This window comes from Phlebotomus papatasi, chromosome 2 (genome assembly GCF_024763615.1).
Source record: "Phlebotomus papatasi isolate M1 chromosome 2, Ppap_2.1, whole genome shotgun sequence".
Taxonomy (NCBI): Eukaryota; Metazoa; Arthropoda; class Insecta; order Diptera; family Psychodidae; genus Phlebotomus; species Phlebotomus papatasi.
Window position 1 is genome coordinate 106,486,616 of NC_077223.1, and position 23,873 is coordinate 106,510,488.

A 23,873-nucleotide genomic window follows, 5' to 3' on the forward strand; every position below is an offset into this window, starting at 1 on the left:
ATAACAAGCGTTAAAAGCTAGTCCTATCCTTTACACCCGGCTGACACATTAAGTAACTACTAAGCACTTATTAAGCACTTAGTAAGTACTTAATTTAATGCAATGCCATAATTTTAAGTAGAACAATCAATTGATCACTAAATCTATTAAAATGAGACAATCCGAGTAGCACCCGTTGCGGTACCCGGGTAGCTCTTTAAAAAAGCTATGGGTAAAATTCATTAAGAAGTTAAGTCTTCCTAAGGTACCGCACTAGGTACCATACTGACTAAATTTCATTTTTACTAGGTCTTTTCATCAGAATACTGCCGATACAATGTAGAATAGTTCTCTTTATCATTTTAAAAGATTTAAATTGTTTAGAATTCAAGTCAGATGCTGTAGCTCTTAAGAATCTCAGTGTGAGTATTTATAAAAATAATTGAGTCATAAAGTAAACGTCAGCAACAATGATGACGATTGAGTGATTCTCAAAGTGTTCTGACTTTCACAGAAATATTCTCTTGTGCTTTTTTTATTCATTTACCCAGTATACGTATTTTTTTTACCACCTGACGACTCATTTCATTAGCTCTATAATCGATAGACGTATTATAGTGTGAAGCATTCTCGATAACAACGTAAAGTGAAGTATGGAATCTGATAAGAACACGCTAACACAAAATTACACACCTTTTCCCCCAGAGATAATAAGTACAACATGAGTAATCCTCATTTCCAATGCTTCATTGCATAATGTTACACTTTAATTCTTTTTTTAGAGAGTCCTTTTTTTAATTTTTGGTGAAGAATTAAAAAATATGCATTTTTAGAAATTTATAAAATATTGGTATGAAAAAAATATTTCAAATGATTTACTTTTTTAGCTTAATCTATCTTTCTATGTTCTGTAATTTTTGTAGTCGAAATTTTTTGGTAAATCTTCCCTTATCACAGAGCCCATTTTCTTATCACAACTATACGGGGAGATTTTCATCGTAGTAATCAACCAATAAAACAGCGGAAAATTTTTGTTCAGGTGTGTGCGAAGTGAGTTTGAGAAACACTTATAGAACGCCTTGATAAGCCTCAACCGTTCGGTGTAGTCACTTTTATAAACACAACATACAACTAAATTGTTCCAGTTCGAGTGTGACCGTCGCAAGTGGAATACGTACCAAAGGTTTCTTTTGCTGCGTTCTTTTTTTATAAACCAAAAAAGTAATAATTTCTTCGCGATAGTTTTTTTTAGTTATTGCGTACGGGAAATTTAATTTAAAAAAAAATATCAAAATGGGTGTTAGTTGTGGAATGAGCATTGTTAAATACGTTTTATTCATCTTTAACTTATTGTGTGCGGTGAGTAACAATTTTGTGTCATTTTTCTTTCAACATTTTTTCTCTATCCATAGAGCCCCTCCGCCTAACCACTACAGGTTTATCTATCTTTTTTTTTTGGACTAAAGTGAGAGAGACAAGAGAATTTTTGTGCTTTTTAGTACGCTATATACATTGGTATTTTACATATATGGAAAGGCTATGTTGGTTGATTTTTGTTAGGCGTGATGAAGTCATTTTTCAACACTTAACTACAGTTATTTTTGTTATTCAATTTTATTCAATTGTTCTAAGTACTTGTTTTCACGTAATTTTCATCTATGATTTATTTACTATTATCTTAGATAGCGCTCTATTCTTTGAAGTTAGAAAAAAAGGAACTGTATCAACAAGTAGGTGAAGGATTTGAAGCTTCGTACACACTTTGGGTAGCTTCGAACACTTCATATTTTTCCCATATTCCTTCAATCAATCTAACCTATAGCAATATATTTTAATAAAGTCTTAAGCCTTCTCTTTTATAAAATTGCAGACAAATGTAGTATTAGTTTCTATTATATTTTAAAAATATTTCCAACAAGAAGGTCACAGAAACTCACTTTCGCGGAGGCTCTTTTTCACATCAACAGTATTCATTGTCATCATAATGTGACTCATGCTATATGTGATAATTACCCGGGGGATTCACATCGCAATAAATATATATTCAATACATCAACACATAGATAACATGAAGACCTATATGTATTAAAGCTCGATGTATCAATACAACTCGCCTCAATTTTTTTGCGCCATTTACACTCTATCCCACATTAACTAAATTGCGAAGAGATAGATGAAACCAATACAGTGAATTTTTCTTAGAACATTCATCCAATAGCTATGATAGGCTTCCTTTAGGCATTCCCTGTATCACCTATATCTCTATAAAAATGCTTAATTTGCACTATGATTAGTAATCTCATTCATTTTAATTTTATGATTTTCCAAGACGCAATCACTTGCCTCTTGGAATTTAGCAACCAATACCACGACAAGAGGATTGCTGATGCGAATTTAGAGTTGTCTAAAAATACTCTATATCTCAATCTCAAGCACGGTAATCTGAGAGAGGATAAAATAATAGAATAGCAAATTGGAACTAAGATGTTTGGTATATGGGATGGAATGTTTTTTCAACTAGCATCAGCGAAAGTTATTTATTATTATTATTATTTATCAGAGAAAACTGTTGCAAAGTCACGTACAGTAGACTTTTTTTCAATCGGGCTTACGGGGCAAAATGTCATCCGGTTTATCGAGAGATTTGGGCATCGAAATTATTGTAAATTCCACAAAAAGCGCTCAAATATAAATAATCACGATATAATAAGGGGAACTACAGCGAATTTGAGCAAATTTGCTTTAAAATCAAACGTGAAAATTGTCAACTAAATTTTGCGCCCGATTGACCGAGAGTCTACTGTACTAAGTCAAAATTTTACATATTGGTTTAACTATCCCTGCACTGTAAGAAGAAGTACTACGATAGGATTACAGTGATCATGGTACACCGCAGTAAAACAAGATGAAATTCTCCCGTTGAATCGTTTTTGTTGAAATTTGAAACCATCATCAATGGTTATATAACTAAAAATTGTGAAAATGAGCAATCTCATTGGTTCATTTTTCAACCTAGATCAGAGGTGTGCAAGAACCGTTGAAACCGAATAAACGTCAAAACAGGGGCATGACATTTCCTATGTTCCCATATGTTCCTGAGAGCCGAAAAAACTTTGGAGTTTCTTAGCTGTTTTCTGTCATTGTGGAATGAATTAGCAAAAAATATAAATACACAATAAAAGCCAATTTAATATAGAATAGGCAACCGAAAACCCCAAATTGGCAACCTACGTAGTTTTGGAGATATCTCATGAAATGTGTACGAAAACAGGGAAAAATTTACACTAAAATTGGTCGCATTTTTCAGAGCTAATGTCACTACCCTGCGTCAAAATAAGTTTGCTCTGGTAGGGTTTTGACCATTGACGAACAAGCTTTATTTGACGTTTTTTCGGTTTCAAACGGTTCTTGCACACCTCTGACCTAAATCTAGATTACCGTACATAGAAAAAAAGATACTACGATTATCAAAGCAAACAAAGTTGAGAACCAAAGGAAGCTGAATTTTCCCACAAGAGTTCAATTACCATTACATAAAATAAAAGAAGAAAAAGAAGTTCATCCGATAACAGAGGATTGTACTTTTTACTACGAATCGTAGCATATTCAATCAATAAGTTGAATGAAGTATCCGCCATATTGTTTATCCATTTTGTAACTATTTATTGCTAGTATTATTTATTGCACTTGAGCTATAAATCAAGAAGAGAGCTATGCTAGAAATCTGCTACAATTATCGTATTATCTTCTTCACACCGGATAATCGTAGTAATTTATTATAACAGTGCATTTGTGTAGTCCTTTCAAACGATAATCAGTGTAAACGTAAACCGAAAGTTCATGGTAACTACTTTTATCGGTCACTTTTTGTTATGGGTGTTACTTTGTGTAATTCCGTTCCGTGTGACAGTCGTACTTCTGTGGCTGTCATTCATGGTTAATTTCAGACTGAATTCTAGAAATTCTTTATTTTTATTCATCTTTTTACCTTTATCTTTAAATTTTTCTTATCACAATTGTAAGAGGGATGACTTTATTTTTCGTGATAGCGAAAAGCTAATCTTCTAACTTTTGATTGTATATTACTACGTTTATCCTGTGTAATGGAACTCTCACTCACGTTTTTTCTAAAGACAGATTTTTTAGGCTGTCCCTTTATCCGAAAAAATGTCGGAAAATATTAGAAATGTTACCATCAGTGCATATAATGATCGTGATATGATAATAAATTATAAAAGCAAAAAGTTCAAAAATGGACTATGTATTATCTCATTAGTTTATTTTACAACCGAAAGTTGAATCTTAGATATTCAATTTTTACTGGTATATTTTTCAATCCAAAGTTGAATTTTCAATGATTTATCGTGCAAAATTAGTTCACAAAGTTAAAAAAAAACTTACTACGATTATCATGTATAATAGGATTAACACGAATATTGAGTAATATTTGTAATGATTCTCGAAAAAAGGTACTTTTTCAGATTGTGATTTTCAGGAGAAAAATCACAACGATTATCATGGGGATCATGGGCATGAAAGTAACAGGATTAATGGAGTTGTTTTGCAACGATTATCGCAGTAAAAGATACTGTTTTTCACTCCAAAGTTTAATTTAACAATTTTTATCATTTGAAATTATTCGTCAAATAAAACTAAAATAACATATAACAATCGTTTATGAGCTTTGTGTTACGATAAGTTAAAAATATTACTAAGACAATCGTAATAATGCCACTACGATTGTTGTTTTATTTATGGGAAATAAAATAATATAATATGAACTTTTCGATTAAATATTACAACGATTATTGTTAAATTCGCAAAAAATAAATAAAAGTTGAAATTCAACTAATAGGCGTTGTAAAATTCAATTTTTAGTTGAAATATGGACTTTTTGTTAAGATATTCTCTAAAAATATTATTACAATAATCATGGTGCTTTAACTGAATCTTTTTATAGTGAAAAATTATATATATTTCTTTTAGAAATGAAATTAAAATTGCTAAAACTTAAGATGAAATTTCCTAACTAAATACCCAAAAATTAAAAGAAAAGTAAACATTGTAATAATAACCATGTTGTTAAAAGTTAAATTTTTAATCATTGTTAAATTCAATAATCAGCTATAATTAACCCGGTATTATCAACGAGTGTACCGTGAGTGGCAGATCGGCAGATAACGCGATCAGTCAACGAGATTACACTGTTCGTGCGATCATTCGACGAGATCGCACTGATCGCGCGATTATTCGACGAGATCACGTGATCCATCTCTAAGATCGCGCTGATCGTACTGATTGCAGAAATCAGTCTCCAAGATCTCGCTCATCGCATTCAAACTGTACCGTAAGCGGCTGACTTATTCAACCCCTGGACTGGACACTTTTCCTTACGATTGTCCTTTTATATTTTTGGAAATCCTAAATTATCCTATTATTTTTATCCTGTATACACAATTCTAATTTAATGTTTTTTTTTCCTATTTAGCTATGCGGCATTGCCCTGCTGACAATAGGTATAATTGTCCTGTTGAAGGCTTCGGAACTTGAGAAGCTCTTTGGGGATTACAATGCAATCGCCGCACCTATTTTGCTCATTATCCTGGGCTCGGTTGTGTTCGTAATAGCATTCTTTGGCTGTTGCGGCGCCATCAGGGAGTCTCATTGCCTAACTATGACAGTAAGTTTTTAACTAATAGGGGGAAGAGGGGCACCTTTGAATTGGAACAGCTTTGAAATTTAGGTTTTTTCTCCTATTTTTAAATGAATGGTAACTGATCTAATTTCTAGTTCTGCTCTAATTTTTTATTAGATAGTCTAAAAAAAAATGTTGTTTCCATGGGTACCCAGTGTCCCAAAGGAGACGAAAGAGTTAACCATTATTTCGAATATAGTTACGCTAAGCCGTCTCTCGGATAATCCTCAGGTCTGCCTTGGCCTTTAGGTCTGAAGTCTGTATAAGCAGGGGCCCATCAAGCCTAATAAAAAGTGAAGCTATTTTTCAGTTTTCCTTGTAGAAATTTTGCAGCTATTGCACCACGCCTTAAACAAATTTGCTCGTAGTTCTTGTACTATTTCGGCGAATATTATGAAATATGTATTTTCTGATAGTTTTTAATGCACGATTTCGAAATATATCAGACTGATAAGTCAATTCTCTTTAGGAAAAAACTTGCCAATAGGCTTCAGTGCCTCTATGCAAAAACGTATGAAAAAAAAATGAAATGTCGAGAGGCCTCTGTTTTTCATCCTATTTTTTAATGGAATTGAGCCTTATACTAGAGGCCTATCGACATTTGATTTTTCTATACGTTTTTGCATAGAGGCACTGAAGCCTATTGGCAAGTTTTTTCCTAAAGAGAATTGACTTATCAGTCTGATATATTTCGAAATCGTGCACTAAAAGCTTTCTAAAAATACATATTTCATAATGTTTGCCGAAATAGTACAAAAACTACGAGGAAATTTGTTTAAGTCGCGGTGCAATAGCTGCAAAATTTTTACAAGGAAAAGTGAAAAATAGCTTCACTTTTTATTAACCCATTCAGTCAATGTACCAGAAATACTTGAGATAGAATGTTCATATTTTGGGATTAGTTTCCTACAGATTAATAGATGAATTTTTTGAAAGGAAAAAAATTTTATCTCATATGGGGGGGGGCGCGGGGAGCTTCTGTCAAACACACGTCTTAACGGTCAATGAATTTAAATTCTGTGCATTAATGATTAATTCATTACAAACTCTATTGCTTTAGATAGAGTAACTATCCAAGAAAAGAAATTGGGAACTAGAATTCAAATCAGGAAAGAGGAAAGACGCTAATTTTAACAAATTCGACGGGATGTCGTATTTTCTGTCTGCCATTTTGAGCAAAAATTTTGCATGACCTTCCGCGAAGCAAGAAAATAATAACAAAATGTATTTTCATCTCTGTTGGACTATTTTTCTCAAGTAATTGAATAACTAACGTTACTAAAAATCCATTCCCGACATCAATTCGGATAAAAATGTCCCAGAAATAAAACATCAAAAATCATTCAATTTGCGTATGATGTATAATACCATGGTAAGGAATGGGTTAAGCTTGATGGGCCCCTGATGAAAAAGATCAATTTCAAAGCTGTACCAGGTTCAAAGGTGCCCCATTTAGCCCTATAGGGGGAAGTGGGGCACCTTTGAAACTGGGGCACCTTTGAAATTGGGATTTTTACCTATTTCTAAATAAAATTGAGCTTTATCGTGATATAATTTAGATTCTCAATCTATTTGTGCTGCTAAATTATATCACGATAAGGCTCAATTTTATTTAAAAAATAGGTGAAAAATCCCAATTTCAAAGGTTCCCCAGGTTCAAAGGTGCCCCATTTCCCTCTATGCCCTGTATTTCTCGTGGAATGCTATTAACAAGAATCTCTACCTTTAGTACGCTACGTTCTTGCTTATCCTTATCATTGGACAAATTGTAATTGCTGCCATCACTTTTGCCTTCGCTGGAGACATTGCAACAGCTATGACTAAAGCCTTTGAGAGGATATTCCATGAGCAAAACCTCGATGTCAACAGGGAACTCGTCGTTACCGTCCAGAGTCAATTGGAGTGCTGTGGTCTTGCTGGACCTCAAGATTGGGGCACTGACGTCCCACCAAGTTGCTGCGCACCCGGTACAGCCAACTGCAACATTATAAATGCTTTCCAAGTTGGCTGTACGTCTGCCCTGGAGGATTGGGTTGATATGTCCAAGCATATCATTGCCTGGGTTGCTCTTGGCGTGGCTGTTATTCAGGTAAGCTACTCTACTACAACCTTATCTTGCCTATATGGATCTAACTTGATATTTTTCTATTCGATTGCAGCTCGTGGCTCTAATCTTCGCGTGCTGCCTTGGGAATCACATACGGAACGAGCGAAGAAGGTCTAATTACTAAAACTTTACGTTTTTTTGACTAAAAACATCCCTTGCATGTCGTCTGCACATCCGGGTGCTTTAATATCTTTTTCTTTTATATAATTTGACTTAAGGAGACTTAAAGCTATCATTTTGGGTGTGAAAGTGTGAAAATAACAAGCAAAATTGCGCATTTTAGATAGTGATTTGATAACACAGAGGCATATATTATAACCTAACAAAAGATAGCAAAAATTTTCTTACCTTTGCTTAATGACAGCTTCTCACCCTGTATACGCGCACATATATAAGATTTACACGTAAAATTTCTACCTAATCATTATATCAACTTTGAAATTTGATAAATAAACTTGCGTTTTGTGTAATAACAGTCTGCAGTGTTATCATAAATCTAATGAGTAAATCGCTCTTTTTGTCACCGTCATGGCGATTGCCGCGTTTTTTATCTCTGCTGCCAGAGCCATCTACGAGTAGACACTTAACTTGCATGCAAGAGGGTGCTTTTGATGCTTTTCCCTCCCTTTTTTCAAAATTCAACGGAAAACTTATACTGTAATTTTCTTATTTTTCCAGGTATGCTTAAAAAAAATGAGCTTGGAGACACAAAAAATGCTTTTTCTGAAAAGTAACCTTTTAAGCTCTATCCTCTTAACTGTTACGATCCACAATAAACATATAAAACAAATTACATTTCTGATTACACAGCCTAACCATGAGCTGAATTATTCATGAGACACACACAAACCACAAAAAAAAACCATCAAGGGGGATTTCCAAGAGAAAATTTTCAAAAAAAATAACCATACAGCATCAAGTAACAAGCACAAATCGTTTTAAAAAATTGTATGTACTTCATATTTTTATGTTCAATAAATTTTTTATTAAATAATTTATTCGTATTATTTTTTTATCAATTATTTCTTACAAAATTTTGGTTTTCGGCTTTCTGTTGTTTTTTTTTCATCTTATTTCAGTAAATTCAGTCAAAGTGACTACAAGTTTTTTATTTTTTAAATCTACAATGTAATCCTTTTTTCATTAATATATCTCTAAATAGGGCAATAAAAATGGTGATTAGTTTATTAATGAGAAGTTTTTTTATTTTCTTTTTTAATTCCTCATATCACAATTTCCTAATTATAAATGTGCTTTCATTGTAAGGGAATAAACTTTGCTAATTGCAATAGAAAAGAAATAGAGAAAATTGAAATAAGATGGTACGATCGTTGATAGAAAACTTCAATTGCAATAAAGAATAGAAAAAATATGATTAGTAATCAAAGGGGACCAAAAATGATTTTAAAAAGCATAATACATAAATACCATTTATAAAAAAAATACTAATGAAAATAAAGAATTCTAAAAAAAATCCTAATACAATTTCTTTTAATCGTAATTCTAAGCAAAAAAAGTTTTTGCGCAATTGTACATTTTTTAAATGCCTCATTCATTGTAATATTTTTCAGTAAGTTACCTTTTAGTATTTTATTTCTTAATATTGTCCAAATAATATTAGATTTCTGACTAAAGCTTTGCCTTAATTAAATTTCAATTCCATTTCTTTTTAATTTGATGCCATGAAAAAATTTTATTCAGATTCCTTAGAGACCGTCTATTTATTTATTTTTTATTTTTTTGAGTAATGTAGTAATTAAAGGCAAAACCAGTCTTTCTATTTCACAAATATTTTATTTGTTTATCTTTTTCTTACTCAAAGTTTTTTTTTAGGCAGTGATAATATAATAATAGCCTTCTTCACTATTTCTAATTATCCTGTTAAATATTTATTATATTTTCTCGAAACCATTAACTTACTACGTAAGTAGAAGTAGAAAAGTCAAGAAAGTCTTTTTTTTTATTTAAATTGAATTCCTTGAATCTTTGAGTATGATTTATAAAATCTACGGAAAATTCTTCATTCTCCTTCTACGTTGGTAGATTCCTGCAAAATGAAGTCAAAATCAATTAAATTCTTTGACATGGTGCAGTCAGTGGCGTAGCGAGGGATTTTGGCGCCCGAGGCGAGTATTGTAAGATCAGTATACACGAAAACATCGAAAATACTGATTAATTAATTGAAAGAATGTTTAGATATTTGTGAAGATAAAAATCACTGATTAATAAAAGATTTGAAAAATTTCCAGAAGCACACGAAATAAAAATAAGTGATAATATCCAGAAAAACTTATTGTAGCTGAGATTCCTTACAAGTGATCTCAAAATGCGTGCAACTCGGAGTCCTTGCTGTTCGAAATACTTGAAAATTTGACTGTGAATTGAATTTTGGGGGTAAAGAATCGCATCAAACAAACTGTTTTCAGAGGGAGAAAAGAATAACATTGGTTCGACGCGATCCTGTACCCCTAAAATTCAACTGACAATGAAATTTTCAAGTATTTCGAGTTGCAAACAACCCAATTCGCAACAAGTGCGAAATTGCCTGTAAATAATCTCAGCCACCATAAGCTTATCTGGGCTTATCACTGGTTACTTTCTATTTTAAATAGTCTAAATGGGAAAGGCTAACAAAAGAAAAAGTTCATTGTAATCGGTTAGGGTAAATGTCCTAATTTCAAACCATTTCCAGACGCTGTAACTTTGACAGAAGATTCAACACATTAAGTTCATATTTTTTCTGAAGAGAATTACATAAATTTGCTCCTTGGCTCTTCTAGAATGTTACTGTTTATTGAAAATACTTTAGATATAATTTGAAAACTTCTTAAATACAAGAAAAAATACGCGAGTGTAAAATGCTTCTATTGGAAACATATTAATCCAAATGGAGACAAGGAAAAGTTTCTAATTGGAGACAAACAGTGTAAGTGAAACCACGACGAAAGGCTTCCAAAACATTTTTGAGTTGTTCTTGAGTTCAGGATTTGTTCTTATTCCTGATCTTTTCTCCTTTCCCATCTAAAACAATAAGAAAATCTCTCCAAAAAAAATCATATTTCCTGGGTTTCCTATTGAAGCATTTGCAGACATTTCAGAAAAACCCTTTTTGTTCAAGAAATAGGTAATTATTTCATTTGAAAACTTCACGTACCGTTAACAATAAAGATTATCACTTAATTTAACTAAAATTAGCCAGAAATTTAATATAAATGTTAAACAAAACGAATAAACAACAATCACTTTATTGTATTTTTCATTGGAAAACATGGTTGATCGATGAAAAATTCGATGGTGAAAAGGTACACTTTTAATGTTTCTGAGAAATTACCAAATTGAAATTTGTGAATATAAATGGATTTTCGCTTTATTTGGAGCAAAATTAACTAAATAATCAAACTGTGGCATTGAAAATATACGAATATAGTAATTTAGTACTGTATTTATCATGAAAACAATGACGTTTCCATTTGGAGTAGCGAAAAATTTCCATTTGCAGCAGGTTTTGAATTAGCTTAATTTACCATATAAACTGTTACTTCGTTTCTTTACTTATGGGGCAGAGCTCTTCTTTCTGGTGGATTGTGACACAATTCGCCGGCTTTCAGTTGCTTTCAACAATTGTATGAGATACATTTGCGGGTTGCACCCTCGCAATCATATTTCATCTCATAGAAATGTTTTTGTGGGATGTGATCCCCCATCGCTACTTCAAATGCGCGCCCTCATCTTTCTTAATCGGTTGATTGCGTCGGGATGTTCTGGGTACCTGGCCTCTTTCTTGACTCCTGGCGGGTCGGCTAGAGTCGTTGGACTGATTGTCCCTAAGTTACACAATGAGTCCTTCAGACGAACTTTATTTGTCAAAGGGGTTTTTATGTATAACTCTCTCGTCCTCAGAAGCGTAGATCGCCTGACACTATTCGGGAGCACTTCCAGAATGGACCTAGCTAATTTCTCTTTTCACCTTTTCTTTATTTATTTTTACTTTACAAAATGTATTTTGCTCCATTTTCCTTTCTTTTTTAGATACTTGTTATGCCACAAATGTATAAGAAGGAACTACCCTATGTTTTGTGAGTCAATAAATGAATTGAATATAGAGTCTGGTCCATTTGGATATAGTAAGGGTCGGGGTACAGTGGGTTGGTGGAAAAATGGATGGGACTCATCATTAGAAAGATCTCGATCCCAGATACAATATACAGTGGCGGCCAATAAAATAGAATCACCCTTTAAAACTTGAGTTTTTTTAACTTTTGGTAGCTTTTTTCAAGTATATTTAAAAAAAATTTATTTAGAAAATGTTAAAAATGCAGTACTGGCCGCAAAAGGTCTGTATTTTTACTCAGAATGCGTCAAAAGTGATGTTCTACTGGGACAAAAAAATAGAATCACTTTCATTTATAGTCATAAACTGAAATTCATTTCGAGTATTTCAAAAATAACAAAATTTTAGTGTAATGTCAGAAATTATTTAGTGTCTTGACAATTAATTTTCCAATTTTGGATAAATGAAAGTATGAGAAATTGGAGAAAATATAGAACTTTCTTGTTAGAGGCTCTTTTAGATTTTTGAGGCTATGAAAGCATGGAACGATCGTAAAAGTCATAGCTGACCAGACCACAGTAAATTACGAAAATCAATATTCCATAACACAATATAGTGTTGATATAGGGGTGATTCTATTTTATTGGCCGCCACTGTATACTAAAATTTCATCAAAATCGCTTCAGAAGCACTGAAAATATGGTTCGGTGTTCGGTCAAGACATTTTCGATTATAGCTCAAGTCAGGGAACATCGAGGGAGGAGTACGACCCACCGTTGGAAAGGTCTCGATCTCAGCTACAACATACTAAAATTCAAAGAAAAAGCATCATCTAGTTTTCGAAATATTCGAGAACGATTAAGCGAAAAACGATTAATCGGATCTACGATTTAATCATATGAAATTAGAGTGTCGTAAAGTTTGTAGTACTCCACGAAAATTTTTCAAAACACCAAAATTTTTAAAATTCCGATAAATAGAACCGCAAAAAGTGGCGTGGGTTCGTTGTGGTTTCAATAGAACTGCAGATATAAAGTGTCAAAGTTCACGAAATTCAAAAAATCATACCTCCGGTTCTATTTGACCGATTTTGATGAGTGAGGGCTTAAATAAAAGATCTCACCAAATGCTACAACTTTTTAGAACATTTGAACTTCGTGGGACCAACACCAGGGGCGCCACAGTCGAAAAATCAATTTTAATATCACATAACCTCAATTATCTCGACTGTCGCTGAACCGATTTTGATGATTACTTCTACATAATTGTAGAGGACATTTATATCTATATTTCGTTCAAACATAATTTTTTGCTCAGACAATGCCGTCTGTCCGATTTTGTCGTTTTTATGTTAAAAAAAAATGATTTTTTCCAGTTTGCTCAGCGCACAATAACTTTTATTTGTTTGTAAATATGTTTTCATAATTCTCTATGAGAGAGAGCGAGATGACTAGATCTAGATTTCACTCACTCTCACTGAAATGTCAAAAACATGTTTACAAAACAAAAGTTATTGTGCGTTGGGCATAATAATAAATTGTAAAGAATCTCAGCTAAAAAAAATTGTCTTCGAGGCGGCGGAGGCGGCCCAATTCTTGCTACGCCACTGCAAAGTAAAATAATTAATTGATTGTACTTACATTGGTTTGTATAGGGACCTTTCTCCACCCAAAACTCCTTCTCCACTGTTTAGGAAAAGCATATTGCCTCTTTTGTTCCTGAAGACTCTTGGAAATCTGTGCACTGGGAAGTTTGGCAGAGAAATGCATTTCTGTGGACTCGTCACTGGATGAACAACTGCACAATTGTTCCTGTCCCATTTCACTGAGAGAAGAACATTGTTCTGCTGCATCAGAATCTGAGTCAATCTTAGCTGCATCACTATCTTCCAGCATGAGACTTTTACAGCTTTCCGACTGAATATTAACGAGTTTGTAGAAATCGGACGTGAAATCTTTGCACGGCAACTCTTCACTTTCTGAATAAACAATCTGACCACAAAAATAATAATGTTATTTTTGACATTAACGTGTCATTTTGTTTGCAAACTCACTTCTTCCTCCAACAATGTTGAAATCTCCTCACATTTTGCGTCCATATTCAACGGAGCAAACTGAGAATTTCTCCATGTCCACTCATTGGAATCCTCCTCCTCCAACTGTGCCACCAATTCCTCCTGCGACAGACTCCAGTCTTCCATGTCTGCCGAGTGACCACCATCCGACAGAATCCACTGTTCTGGCTCTTCAGGAAGATTTTCCAGGGTCGATGGCAAAGGACCTGAACTCATTGTACAATATCCCTCATCTTTCCCCCTCGCTGGACTACCCATTGATCCCGACGTGGTATTCTTCACTTCCAGATCTCTCATTCGATTTTTGAGCAATGCAAATTCTGCCCGAAGACGATCTTCAGCCATTATTGCATGCACCACTCTCTCGGATACATCATCCAAGCAATGCTCATATTGGACTATCCTCTTCTGCAACGATCGATTTTCATGCTGAAGACTCAGCAAAACTCTTTCCTGCCTCACAAATTTCTCCTGAAGTGCTCGATGTTCCCAACAAATTTGCATTGTTCTCTTGTCTTTGGCCATTTGGGTTTTTTTCATGCTAACCCAATCAAAGAAAAAAAGCCGTCAGACTGGCACTCAAAAAAAAAACCAAGGAAATTTCATAATATTCTTACTTCTCAATTTGCTCCAACAATTCTTTCTCTGCTGTGGAAAATCCTGTTTGGCTCTGTGAAAAAAATATTATAAAAATTTTGCAGACACTTCATAACAAAAACACCTGCTCTCTATAAGAATTTTGAAGAAGAATTAAAGCACGAAGAAGCAATAAAAATCTTTATAAGAATATACGGTTTTGATCAATGAAGCCTCTCCTAATGAAGAGCATTTATAAAATGGATAGAATAGCCTAATGCAAAACCTGGTCCAAATGGATTATTTTTTAAATAAAACTACAGTAAAGTGTGCTAATCCGAGCGCTTCGCTATGTGGATCATTTATGACTACGCTAACTAGATAATCCACTTAAAATAATATTTTTATTTTTATTTCCGTAATATAGTCACTACAGTAACATAAATATACCTATTTAAGTTTGAAAAAAGCAAAAATAATAGTTTTATCCATTAAATAAGTGAGTGTAATCGACTCATTTCAATCTTGTGCCAGCTGGGTTCTTCATTAAAAATTTTCTAGCATCGATATTTTCGTTAATGACAGTTCCCGGCTAACACAAGGTAAGCTGTTACTAGCACAATGCTGTAATTAAAGGCATTGTCGATGCTCTTAAATAATAACTTAACCCAAGTTCATAAATTAAGTTCTTAATAAGTACTTATTAAGTACTTAATTAAAGATTTTTTTGAGCGAAAGTAGCGACATCTGGTGGGAAAAAGTGGAAACTGGAATAGAGAATGCGATAGATACATCGTCAGTTAAATCAGCATTTGTCGTAACTTCCTTTTGATAACTTTTCGGGAGACGAAATTTTCAGTTCAGCATTATTTTTCTTAAAAATGAGCCCCGAATGCGATACTTTTGAGTCAAAATAATAAAAGTGCCACTAATAAACTGTAAGTTACCTCGAGAAAATCTTTATAAAATTATTTAAAAGCTGAAATATTGAGAAATATGTTAGAAGAAACACAATAATATTTCGTCGTAACTTCCATCGTTTATAAAACCGTAACTTCCAATATATGGAGATTCTGGAAGTTACGACAATTTTCTAAAATGCATTATATCAATTTGAATTATTCTAGTGATAATAAGCGCCTTTATTTGACTAAATTAGTCAATAATATTGTTATCCCTGTCCCTAAAAGCTTTTATTTCATAAGTTTTATTGAAGAAATTTTGTGCGCCACGTCGCTTGTTTTGTTTTGAATTAATGACATAAGTAGGGATTTTTTCTCACTTTTTTTCTCGTAAATATTGAATTAAAATGATTTAATGTTGCATTATTCGTACTGTCTTTGGATATTTGGAAGAGTTTGTGAACGTTTTATTGAGAAATATTACATTTTTGCTGCAAATTGCAAGCCACGCAAGTGAGCAAAAGAAGTTACGGCAAATGCTGATTAGAGAAAATTTTGTATGAAAATTTGTCGTAACTTCCCCAAAAATGGAAGTTACGACAAATTCTGATAAATTTTTATTTATTAAGGGAACTTACAATTTTTGTGTAAAATAATTTTTAATAGGCCTATAAAAGTTTCTTTTTTTTTAGAGAGTTTAATAAACAAAATTACGCTGATTCTAAATATGTATATATCCCAAACTCGCAAAAATGAAGTTACAACAAATGCTGATTTAACTGACGACATGTTAACCATTGGTTAGAAAGAGATGAGAAAAATATCATTTCAGAAAACATAACCACAAAATGTTAGTAAGCAACGTGAAGTGTCCTAAAAGTTTCTTTCTTTTAGTCGTAAATTTATAAGTAGTGAATTTCAGTAAAATTAAATAATTTAACATCCTTCTTTGCATTTTCATGTGGTAAGTACATATAACTCAAGATTCTTCCCGTATTCCCTATACTTTGTAATCCTGAAATGTTATTAAGTGTACATCTACAAGTATCCCAAAATCTATTAAATTTTTCCTTTTATGCTTTCAACTTGCGATACGGAAGCTTAAATTCCCAATAACTGACCCATTTTATTTTTATTAAATCCTCTCTTCAGTGCGTTATCCGGGAGTTTAAATTATCCACAATATTACCAAATTTTGACAAATCCTCTCTCCAGTCCCACTCGCGTAATCCGAGAGCCGGAAGTGCATAACTTCACGGAGTCTTATAAACTCACGTTTCGGGAGTCGACTTTTCCAAAAGTCTTGTATATTAATTTTTCATTTGATTGTTCCTTTGATTTTTTGTTTCAGATGCACCTTAAACATTCCTCAGGAGAAATTTGAGGACAACAAGAGTTCCATCCAACAATACTTGCAAATGGGGAAAAAGTGTTGTGCGGGACAACATAAAAAAACTGCGGTAGCAACATGTTCATCTTGCCAATTAGGCCAATTAAGCAAAAGTGTAATTTTGACTTTTATTTCAGAAATAAACAATATGAAGAATTAAAAAAACATGTTTTATATGCATTAGGGTAACTCCTTGAAAAGCGCTTAGGTGAAAGTACTTAATTAAGTACTTAGTTAAAATACTTTTCGTGTCCTTAATACAAACTACTTAATTAAAGACCTTAACAAAGAAGGCTGAGTCATGTCATATTAGTTTCACTACTCACCACAAAGCGCTGACGTTTGTCTCATTTTCATATATTTTTTAAGTAGTTTGTACGTTCTACAACACTTTAAAATTAAGTCATTGAGTTAAGAACTTATTAAGTACTTAATAAGTTATTAATGTGTTAGCCGGGTTGGTTGATTGAAAACATTTATTGTTTTTTCCAGACGTTTCGTATGTTTCCCATATGTTTCTAGCGTTCCGAACAAACTTTTGAGTTTGTTAGCTGTTTTCTGTTATTGTCGTATGAATTAGCAAAAACTACAAATAGAATAATAAAAGCTAACTTAATACTGAATAGGCAACATTCCGGAAATGTTATTGATGCAGTATTGATCCGAAAACGGTGTAAATATTACCTTTTTAGGTGTATTATAGGTTAAAGTTACCCTACTTTCATGTTGATTTTACCCTTGAAAGGTGTAAAATTAACACTAAAAAATTTTAATATTTTTACACCCAAAGTGTTAAAATTATGACAAAAAAAAGTTAATCGTAGCCTCTTTTTTCTCAGAGATCGCTATCATAAATTATTTAAGGGTAAAAGTCCTAATTTTCACTCGATTTGTTCAAAAAATTAATTAAAATCTTTAATTTTTAATTATTTTAATTATTTATTTATTTATTTTAATTTTATTTATTTTTAATTTATTTTATTAATTTAATTTAATTTAATTTAATTTATTTAATTATTAAATAAAAAGTTAAAATCCGAAAAAGTTAAAATAACATACCGGTAATGTTAATTTTACCCTGCAGTATTGATCCGAAATCGGTGTAAATATTATCCTTTTTAGTTGTATCAGGGGTTAAAGTTACCCTTTTTCATGTTAATTTTACCCTTAAAAAGGTGCAAAATTAACATTAAAATGTTGATATATTTTTACACCTAAAAAGTGTTAAAGTTATGAGTAAAAAAAGTTTATCGCACCCTCTTTTTTCTCAGTGTTATGAAAATGACCCAAGCTCTCCTACTCTGAAAGAAATAGTTTGCAAAAATTTGCATTTGGATGCAAAAATTGATTTATTTTGGAGATCAGCTATAAATTAGTCGAAAAATTTGCAATTGGATGTAAATATTTTCATTTGGGTGTATTTTTGCAAATTATTGTCCTCCTTATGCAAATTTTTGCAAATTTTTGCCTACAACTGAACACTATAGCTGCGCCATCTACACTGAGACATCATAAAGCAAATTTAGTGTTCTTGTCTGCCGTATAGACACAAAATCGATGTACCCGAAATATTAATGAAGAAGCTAATTGCACTTAACAGTTTTAATTTTACTACGATTATACACATTTTTTACAATAAATTTTTCACAATTGCTTTTATTATTGAATTTTTTGGAAAATTTTGCCAGTTTTAACCTAATCCAAGACTAATATATATAAGAATTTTAGCCGTGGGATTATTGATAAATGAACCATCTGACATGTCAAAAACTTTTGCACTGGGGATGCAACCTCGCGAACAAATCTTTAAATATTTCAATATTGAAGGCTTTTGGATACAAAATATTTATCACACAACACTCCAGAGACTTGAGCAAGCCCTCTGAACCACAAAATTTAATTTTGCAAATAAATAATTTGAGCAATTTTCCTGCAAAACACTGCTCAAATTTCATTTAATTTCTGTCGGTACTGTCTTTTCCGAATTGAAACACAAATATCTACCGGAAGAGCATTTCCTCCCAATTTCCACTATTATAATTATTGAGAAATACGCGAAAATTATCACCACTTTGCGAAATAATTCTAAAATGAATTAATATTTTGTCTGCCATTTGACAATTCTGAGTGACACAGCGACACTGACACTGGAAGCCACTGGAAAGTGCTCACTTTTCCACAAAATTGACCTCCTTTTACAAAAAATTGATCTCCTTTTGCAAAAAAGTTGGTTGGAAAATGGGTTACTAAATTTTTTGGTTAATTACATGGAGTGACGACCAACTTTTGACATCCTTTTGCAAATTATTTTTCTCAGAGTAGGTCACCTTCGAAGAATCTCAGCTAGCATAAGGTTATCTGGGCTTATATATGAATTTTAAGTGTAATTTTCTTCTTATAAAGGGCCCCCAAAATACTTCCCTCAAATGGTTATTGTCTTGTCCCCAATAAAAGCTTTATTGTGTGATGTGTATTAAAATTAATCCATATAAATGGTGAAAATAGTATAAAAGATTCACCCTTCTCTCCCTTCAGCGTGCTTTTACATCTTCCCTTCCCTATTGATAATTTCTCAAAAGACTCCCTGTTTGTGTTTTCGTTTGGTTTTTGTGGGAAATTTCCAGTTAGTCATAGTCACAATACAATTCTTCCTTTCGCCCCAAAAAAAAAAGAAACTTTCTGATTAAATTTATTGCTTTGTTGCATATAGAGAGATACGAAAAAAATGGATATAGACACAAAAAAGTCAAAGATAAATTCTCTTTGAGAAAATGAATAAATAATAATAAAAAAAAGAAGAAGTTATTTACTTGATACACAATTTTTTGCAGTCGACAAACCGCATCTTCCAGTTCGCTAATTCTCTCCTGATATGGAACTGAAGAATTCTCCACCTGGAACATTTTATAACGTATCTTTTTCAACAGTACGTTAACAATTGCATATTAAAAGTTTAAAATCTTCATCTGGTAAGTTACCATATCTGTACATTTTCTAACATTACACCATACCTTATCTAAGTCCCCTTCGGGAACCTTTTCCGTTGGCGATATCTGTGGATGCGAACTGAGAAATATATTTCCGTGTTGCACTTCAATATAACGTGGTGGACGTTGTGAAATCTCTTGGGATGACAAATCATAATCTGTACTTCTGCCAGCCTCGTCATTTTTCACAGGTGGCCTAATGGACGAAAGTATTTCATTACAAAAAAAAAAAAAAAAAATACATAATATTTTTCGGGAAATCTTTGGCCATTCAACGAGCCTGTTTGCCTCTAGAATTTAATATATCACCAATATTGAGCCAAAATTGATTCCACCTGAATATTTACATACTAATTTTAGCACATGAATGAAACACTTTTTGGTGAATTATCTTTTTGTTGAATTTCCGCATTTTCTTTGACAATATGCCAACGAGTTCAAGCTTGGTGCTTTTGCGTAATGGAAATTTAATTCCACAAAAATAATATGCAGTGATAGTACCATTGATTTCTATAGTAAATTAAAAGTAATTATTTATTAGTCAATAAGGTTTTTTTTTAAAAGTACTTCCGGGATGGTACTCTTTCATTTAAAAAAAACTATCAATGGGGATAAAATCCAGAGAAAAAAAAATGAATCGTCTGGGTGAAAAAAAAATGAATGGAGTTCTGTTCTTAAAATACAAATCTGAAAACGAGTGACTTCAAAATAAATTTAAAATGAGTTTTATAGGGTAGATTGAAGTAATTTGGAATCTGACATTACTTGGAAGTTTACAAAAATACAATTTGGAACGGAGAATTTTTCCCTTGATAAGATATAGGGTAAGTGTGCCTAATTCCGGCCAGCTTGCAATTTCGGCCACCTTTTTTGTTCCTCGAATTTCCATGAACTTTTAGTTTTTACATACTCTAGAGATTATACAATGCAAAAGTATAACAAAAAATGTAGCTTCGACAAACGAGATGACGTGGAAAAGATATTGGAAAAATTCCCGAAAGGCAAGGAACTATGAGATTGAAGGTGGCCGAAATAGGGTACCAAAGAAATGTCTATATTTTTATTCATTTTAAAGTGTATTAAGAATGATTTTAAAGTAAAAAAAAAGACGGTAAACTCTTTACAAGGTTCCATGCAACACTCTTTCAGAAGAAAGAATAAAAAAATCAATTTGTATTTAAAATATTACATTTCAAACTTGAGACTTTGACGCTTCCATGCAACTATGCCGAAATTTGGCACACTTACCCTACAAAGGTAATTTTTTGAAAGTCGGACACATCGAAAGTCGGTCTACGAAAGGCGGCTTTAGCAAACAAACACATAATAAACTTGAGATCTTTCTCAAGTGTCTGCTTTTACAAATTTTACTTTAAATGCCTAAAATTTTTGATTTTCAGAGAAAATTAGGAGCGCAATGTGTCCTTAACTAATAGAGCCATTCAATGCTATCAAGTCATTAAAAGGCTATCAAGTCAAGTCCTACTTATTCAATAACTCGCGTCGCGAATTCGCGGAGAAGCATAGGCATGAAAATATTTGGAGAAATCTTTCTGCTAACAAAAGGCTGTAGAAAGGACAGCCAAGAGGCGATACTTTGAGGAGTGGTATCGCAATCAGTAAGTCGACCTTCAGACCAGAGAAGTACAGCGTACAGAAGACAGCAGCAGTGTCTCTCTTGAGCAAAACAGTAGGCCAAAAGTAAACAATTGTACTTCTGGTATAACTGTTGCTCGCAAGAATTATAGCCTAAACTGTAAACCACGCACAATCCGTGATCTATGCTAGTTAGGTCCGAAGCATCATATATTTTCTATGCTTCATATTTTATTATTTGTTTTTTTGTGTTTCAAAGCGAAAGTCTCACCGGGATAATAAACTAACGGACAGGTTGTTATCCACACAAATTTGTGATTTTGTTGGAGAAACAGTGGCTCCGTCCTGTAATAACTTTTCGAAGAGACAAAGCCACTCCAAAACCACGTCAAATCCATTCGAAAATCTACCGGAAGCCTAAAGTGCAAGTTCACGTACTCAACGCTTAAGTGCTGATTGTTCTGCTATTTCGAATTTCGTTATTCTTGTGTCAACAACAGTATGTAAACGTTTGCTACAAAGAGTGAATTTTTGTGTAGTTTTGGGAAATATCAAGGTGTCACAACGCTTTAATTGCAATTATATTAAAATAAATGTCCTTTTCATTAAAATTGTTCATTTTCGAACTTCCAACGGGTTTTTAGGTAAGTTCTCACTGATATACCTTCGAATCGGTAAAGGAAAAACCTCAACCGGAGAGAGCTCTCAAATCGGGAAGGTTATTACTGAACGAGAGGATTTCGGACAGGCATTTGTCCGTGGGACTTAGAACGAAGGAAAGAAGTAGAGGATCAGGGAGAAAGACAGGACTCTATTGAGGAACATTAATTTCTGGAGAAATGTGGATGAGGGATGAGGAAAATAAATCTTGTCTTAACAAAGCTTGAGCTTTCGTGATGACTAGGTTGTATAAATGCCTGGAGAAACAAAGAAGCATCATCTATACGAACGAGATGTAGTGAAAAAAAGTACCCGGAAAGTAAAAAAAAAAGTACCCGGTTCTTAAAAGTACCCGGGTACTTAAAAGTACCCGGAAAGGCCAGGGATTGCGCGAATCCGCGCGCACTTGAAGTACGGAAGTTAACTCACTTTAATAAATAATATGGAAAGTTGCCAGATCTCTTGTGACATTCTACGGTTCTCTTACATAAATAGGCAGAGAATTTGGTAGGATAGGTTCTTGAAATGAAGAACAATTCAGGCGAATTTTCTGTCCAAATATGCAGACAAAGTGTCCAAAATTTGAATCAAATTCACCTCTTCGGATCAATTCATTTTTAAACGTAATAATACTAATTTTAGTAAAAACAAAGACGATAAACAGCTTACCAAGTTTCTAAACAACCTTTCTCAAAAGAGAGTAACAAAAAAATCAATTAATATTGAAAATATCGCACTTCAAAGTGCGCACTTTGATGCTTAAAAGCAGCCTGTCAAAAATTATGAGCCTTTTCCCTAAGTTCTAGAAATAAAGAAAAGCTTACGAACAGGACAGAGACAAAGTCATCCACGGAGGACAAATTCACCCGCATCTACGGTTAATCTTGAGCAGGGGACACTTTTAATAAGGGGTTCTCAAACCGTTTTTTGAAAACCACTTTGTCTGACAGACTGGCTGATATAAACATCAGGAGAAAGATATACTACGGGTAATTAAACGTAGCCTGACGTTCCGGACTCTATAAGGCCTGAGGTTTGTCTGATGTCAGCCCTTCATCAAATATTCCAGGTAGGTAGCACTTGCCGTACTCTCCAAAACAGATGAAAAAGGACCTAGTCAATTGGATATTGGATTCTGTATGAAATCGTAGAATCTTTTCTTGGTCCAGGAAGCTTTTGGAAGCTTAGGATTCCTCAAGTGGTACCCAGACATAGAAGACAAACAAACTATCCTAATAATCCAACTTGCAAGTATTCGCAGGAAAATCTCAACATTTCTTATTATTCACTATGTCCGACTTTCCAACTGCTTTGGTCTGACTTTTGTATGTCCGACTTTTGAAAATGTCTTCTTTTTTTTAATTTTTAAAAGTTTTTCTACTTTTATTTTGAAATTTTTAATAAAAACTGTTGAAATATTTCTTAAGGTACTTCATAATGTGAAGAAATATATCTTAACAAATCGTTGGTTGCATCGATTGTTGTCGTATCTGCATTTTTTTTTGTGTCAGCAGTTTTTTTTTAAATTTATTTTCAAATTATTTTTGAATTCTGAGCTACAGCTTTTGAAAGGAAAACTTTGACAGATATAAGTGTACAAGGAATTCAATGTTTGTGTGATAGTGGCCACCGCCGTCTTAGCGTTGGTATTTATAACCCGGTGGCAGCCAAAATCCCGAATGTTCAAAATCCTGAAAGGGATGAAATTATATGGGGGAAAATGTATAGAATAATTTTCCAAGATACAGAAGATTTCCCTTTGCCTCCAGAAAGGGAGGGTACAATCGTGGGAGTAGCTATGACACTTTTAAGAATTCGGGATTTTGGCTTTCGGGATTTTGGCCCATTCGGGATTT

The 23,873-nt window shown here is 33.2% G+C and overlaps 2 protein-coding genes across 6 annotated transcripts in view; one reads left to right on the forward strand and one right to left on the reverse strand.

Annotated features, from left to right (window-relative positions):
• The first annotated feature begins 1,053 nt into the window (after positions 1-1,053).
• On the forward strand, positions 1,054-8,775 carry LOC129800691 (23 kDa integral membrane protein-like). 2 transcript variants are annotated; one of them, XM_055845280.1, is made up of 5 exons: positions 1,054-1,338; positions 5,468-5,659; positions 7,404-7,763; positions 7,834-7,892; positions 8,460-8,775. In XM_055845280.1, the coding sequence occupies exons 1-5, from the start codon at positions 1,273-1,275 to the stop codon at positions 8,467-8,469; spliced, it is 687 nt and encodes a 228-aa protein (XP_055701255.1). In that variant the 5' UTR covers positions 1,054-1,272; the 3' UTR covers positions 8,470-8,775. The 2 variants fall into 2 exon arrangements, with proteins under 2 accessions (XP_055701255.1, XP_055701254.1); XM_055845279.1 differs by having other exon boundaries at positions 1,099-1,338; positions 8,592-8,775.
• Positions 8,776-9,587: 812 nt separating this feature from the next.
• The window catches only part of LOC129800678 (uncharacterized), a 33,434-nt gene continuing 19,148 nt past the window's right edge, over positions 9,588-23,873 (reverse strand). For 2 of the 4 annotated variants that reach the window (XM_055845258.1, XM_055845259.1), the window contains exons 2-7: positions 19,786-19,957; positions 19,585-19,668; positions 14,524-14,576; positions 13,886-14,447; positions 13,473-13,823; positions 9,588-9,828 (exon numbers count right to left, since the gene is read on the reverse strand). In XM_055845258.1, coding sequence (XP_055701233.1) covers positions 9,802-9,828; positions 13,473-13,823; positions 13,886-14,447; positions 14,524-14,576; positions 19,585-19,668; positions 19,786-19,957 — 1,249 coding nt within the window. In that variant the 3' untranslated portion in view covers positions 9,588-9,801. Of the gene's footprint in view, positions 9,829-13,472; positions 13,824-13,885; positions 14,448-14,523; positions 14,577-19,584; positions 19,690-19,785; positions 19,958-23,873 lie in introns of all 4 variants that reach the window. The other 2 variants (XM_055845256.1, XM_055845257.1) reach the window with 1 other exon arrangement.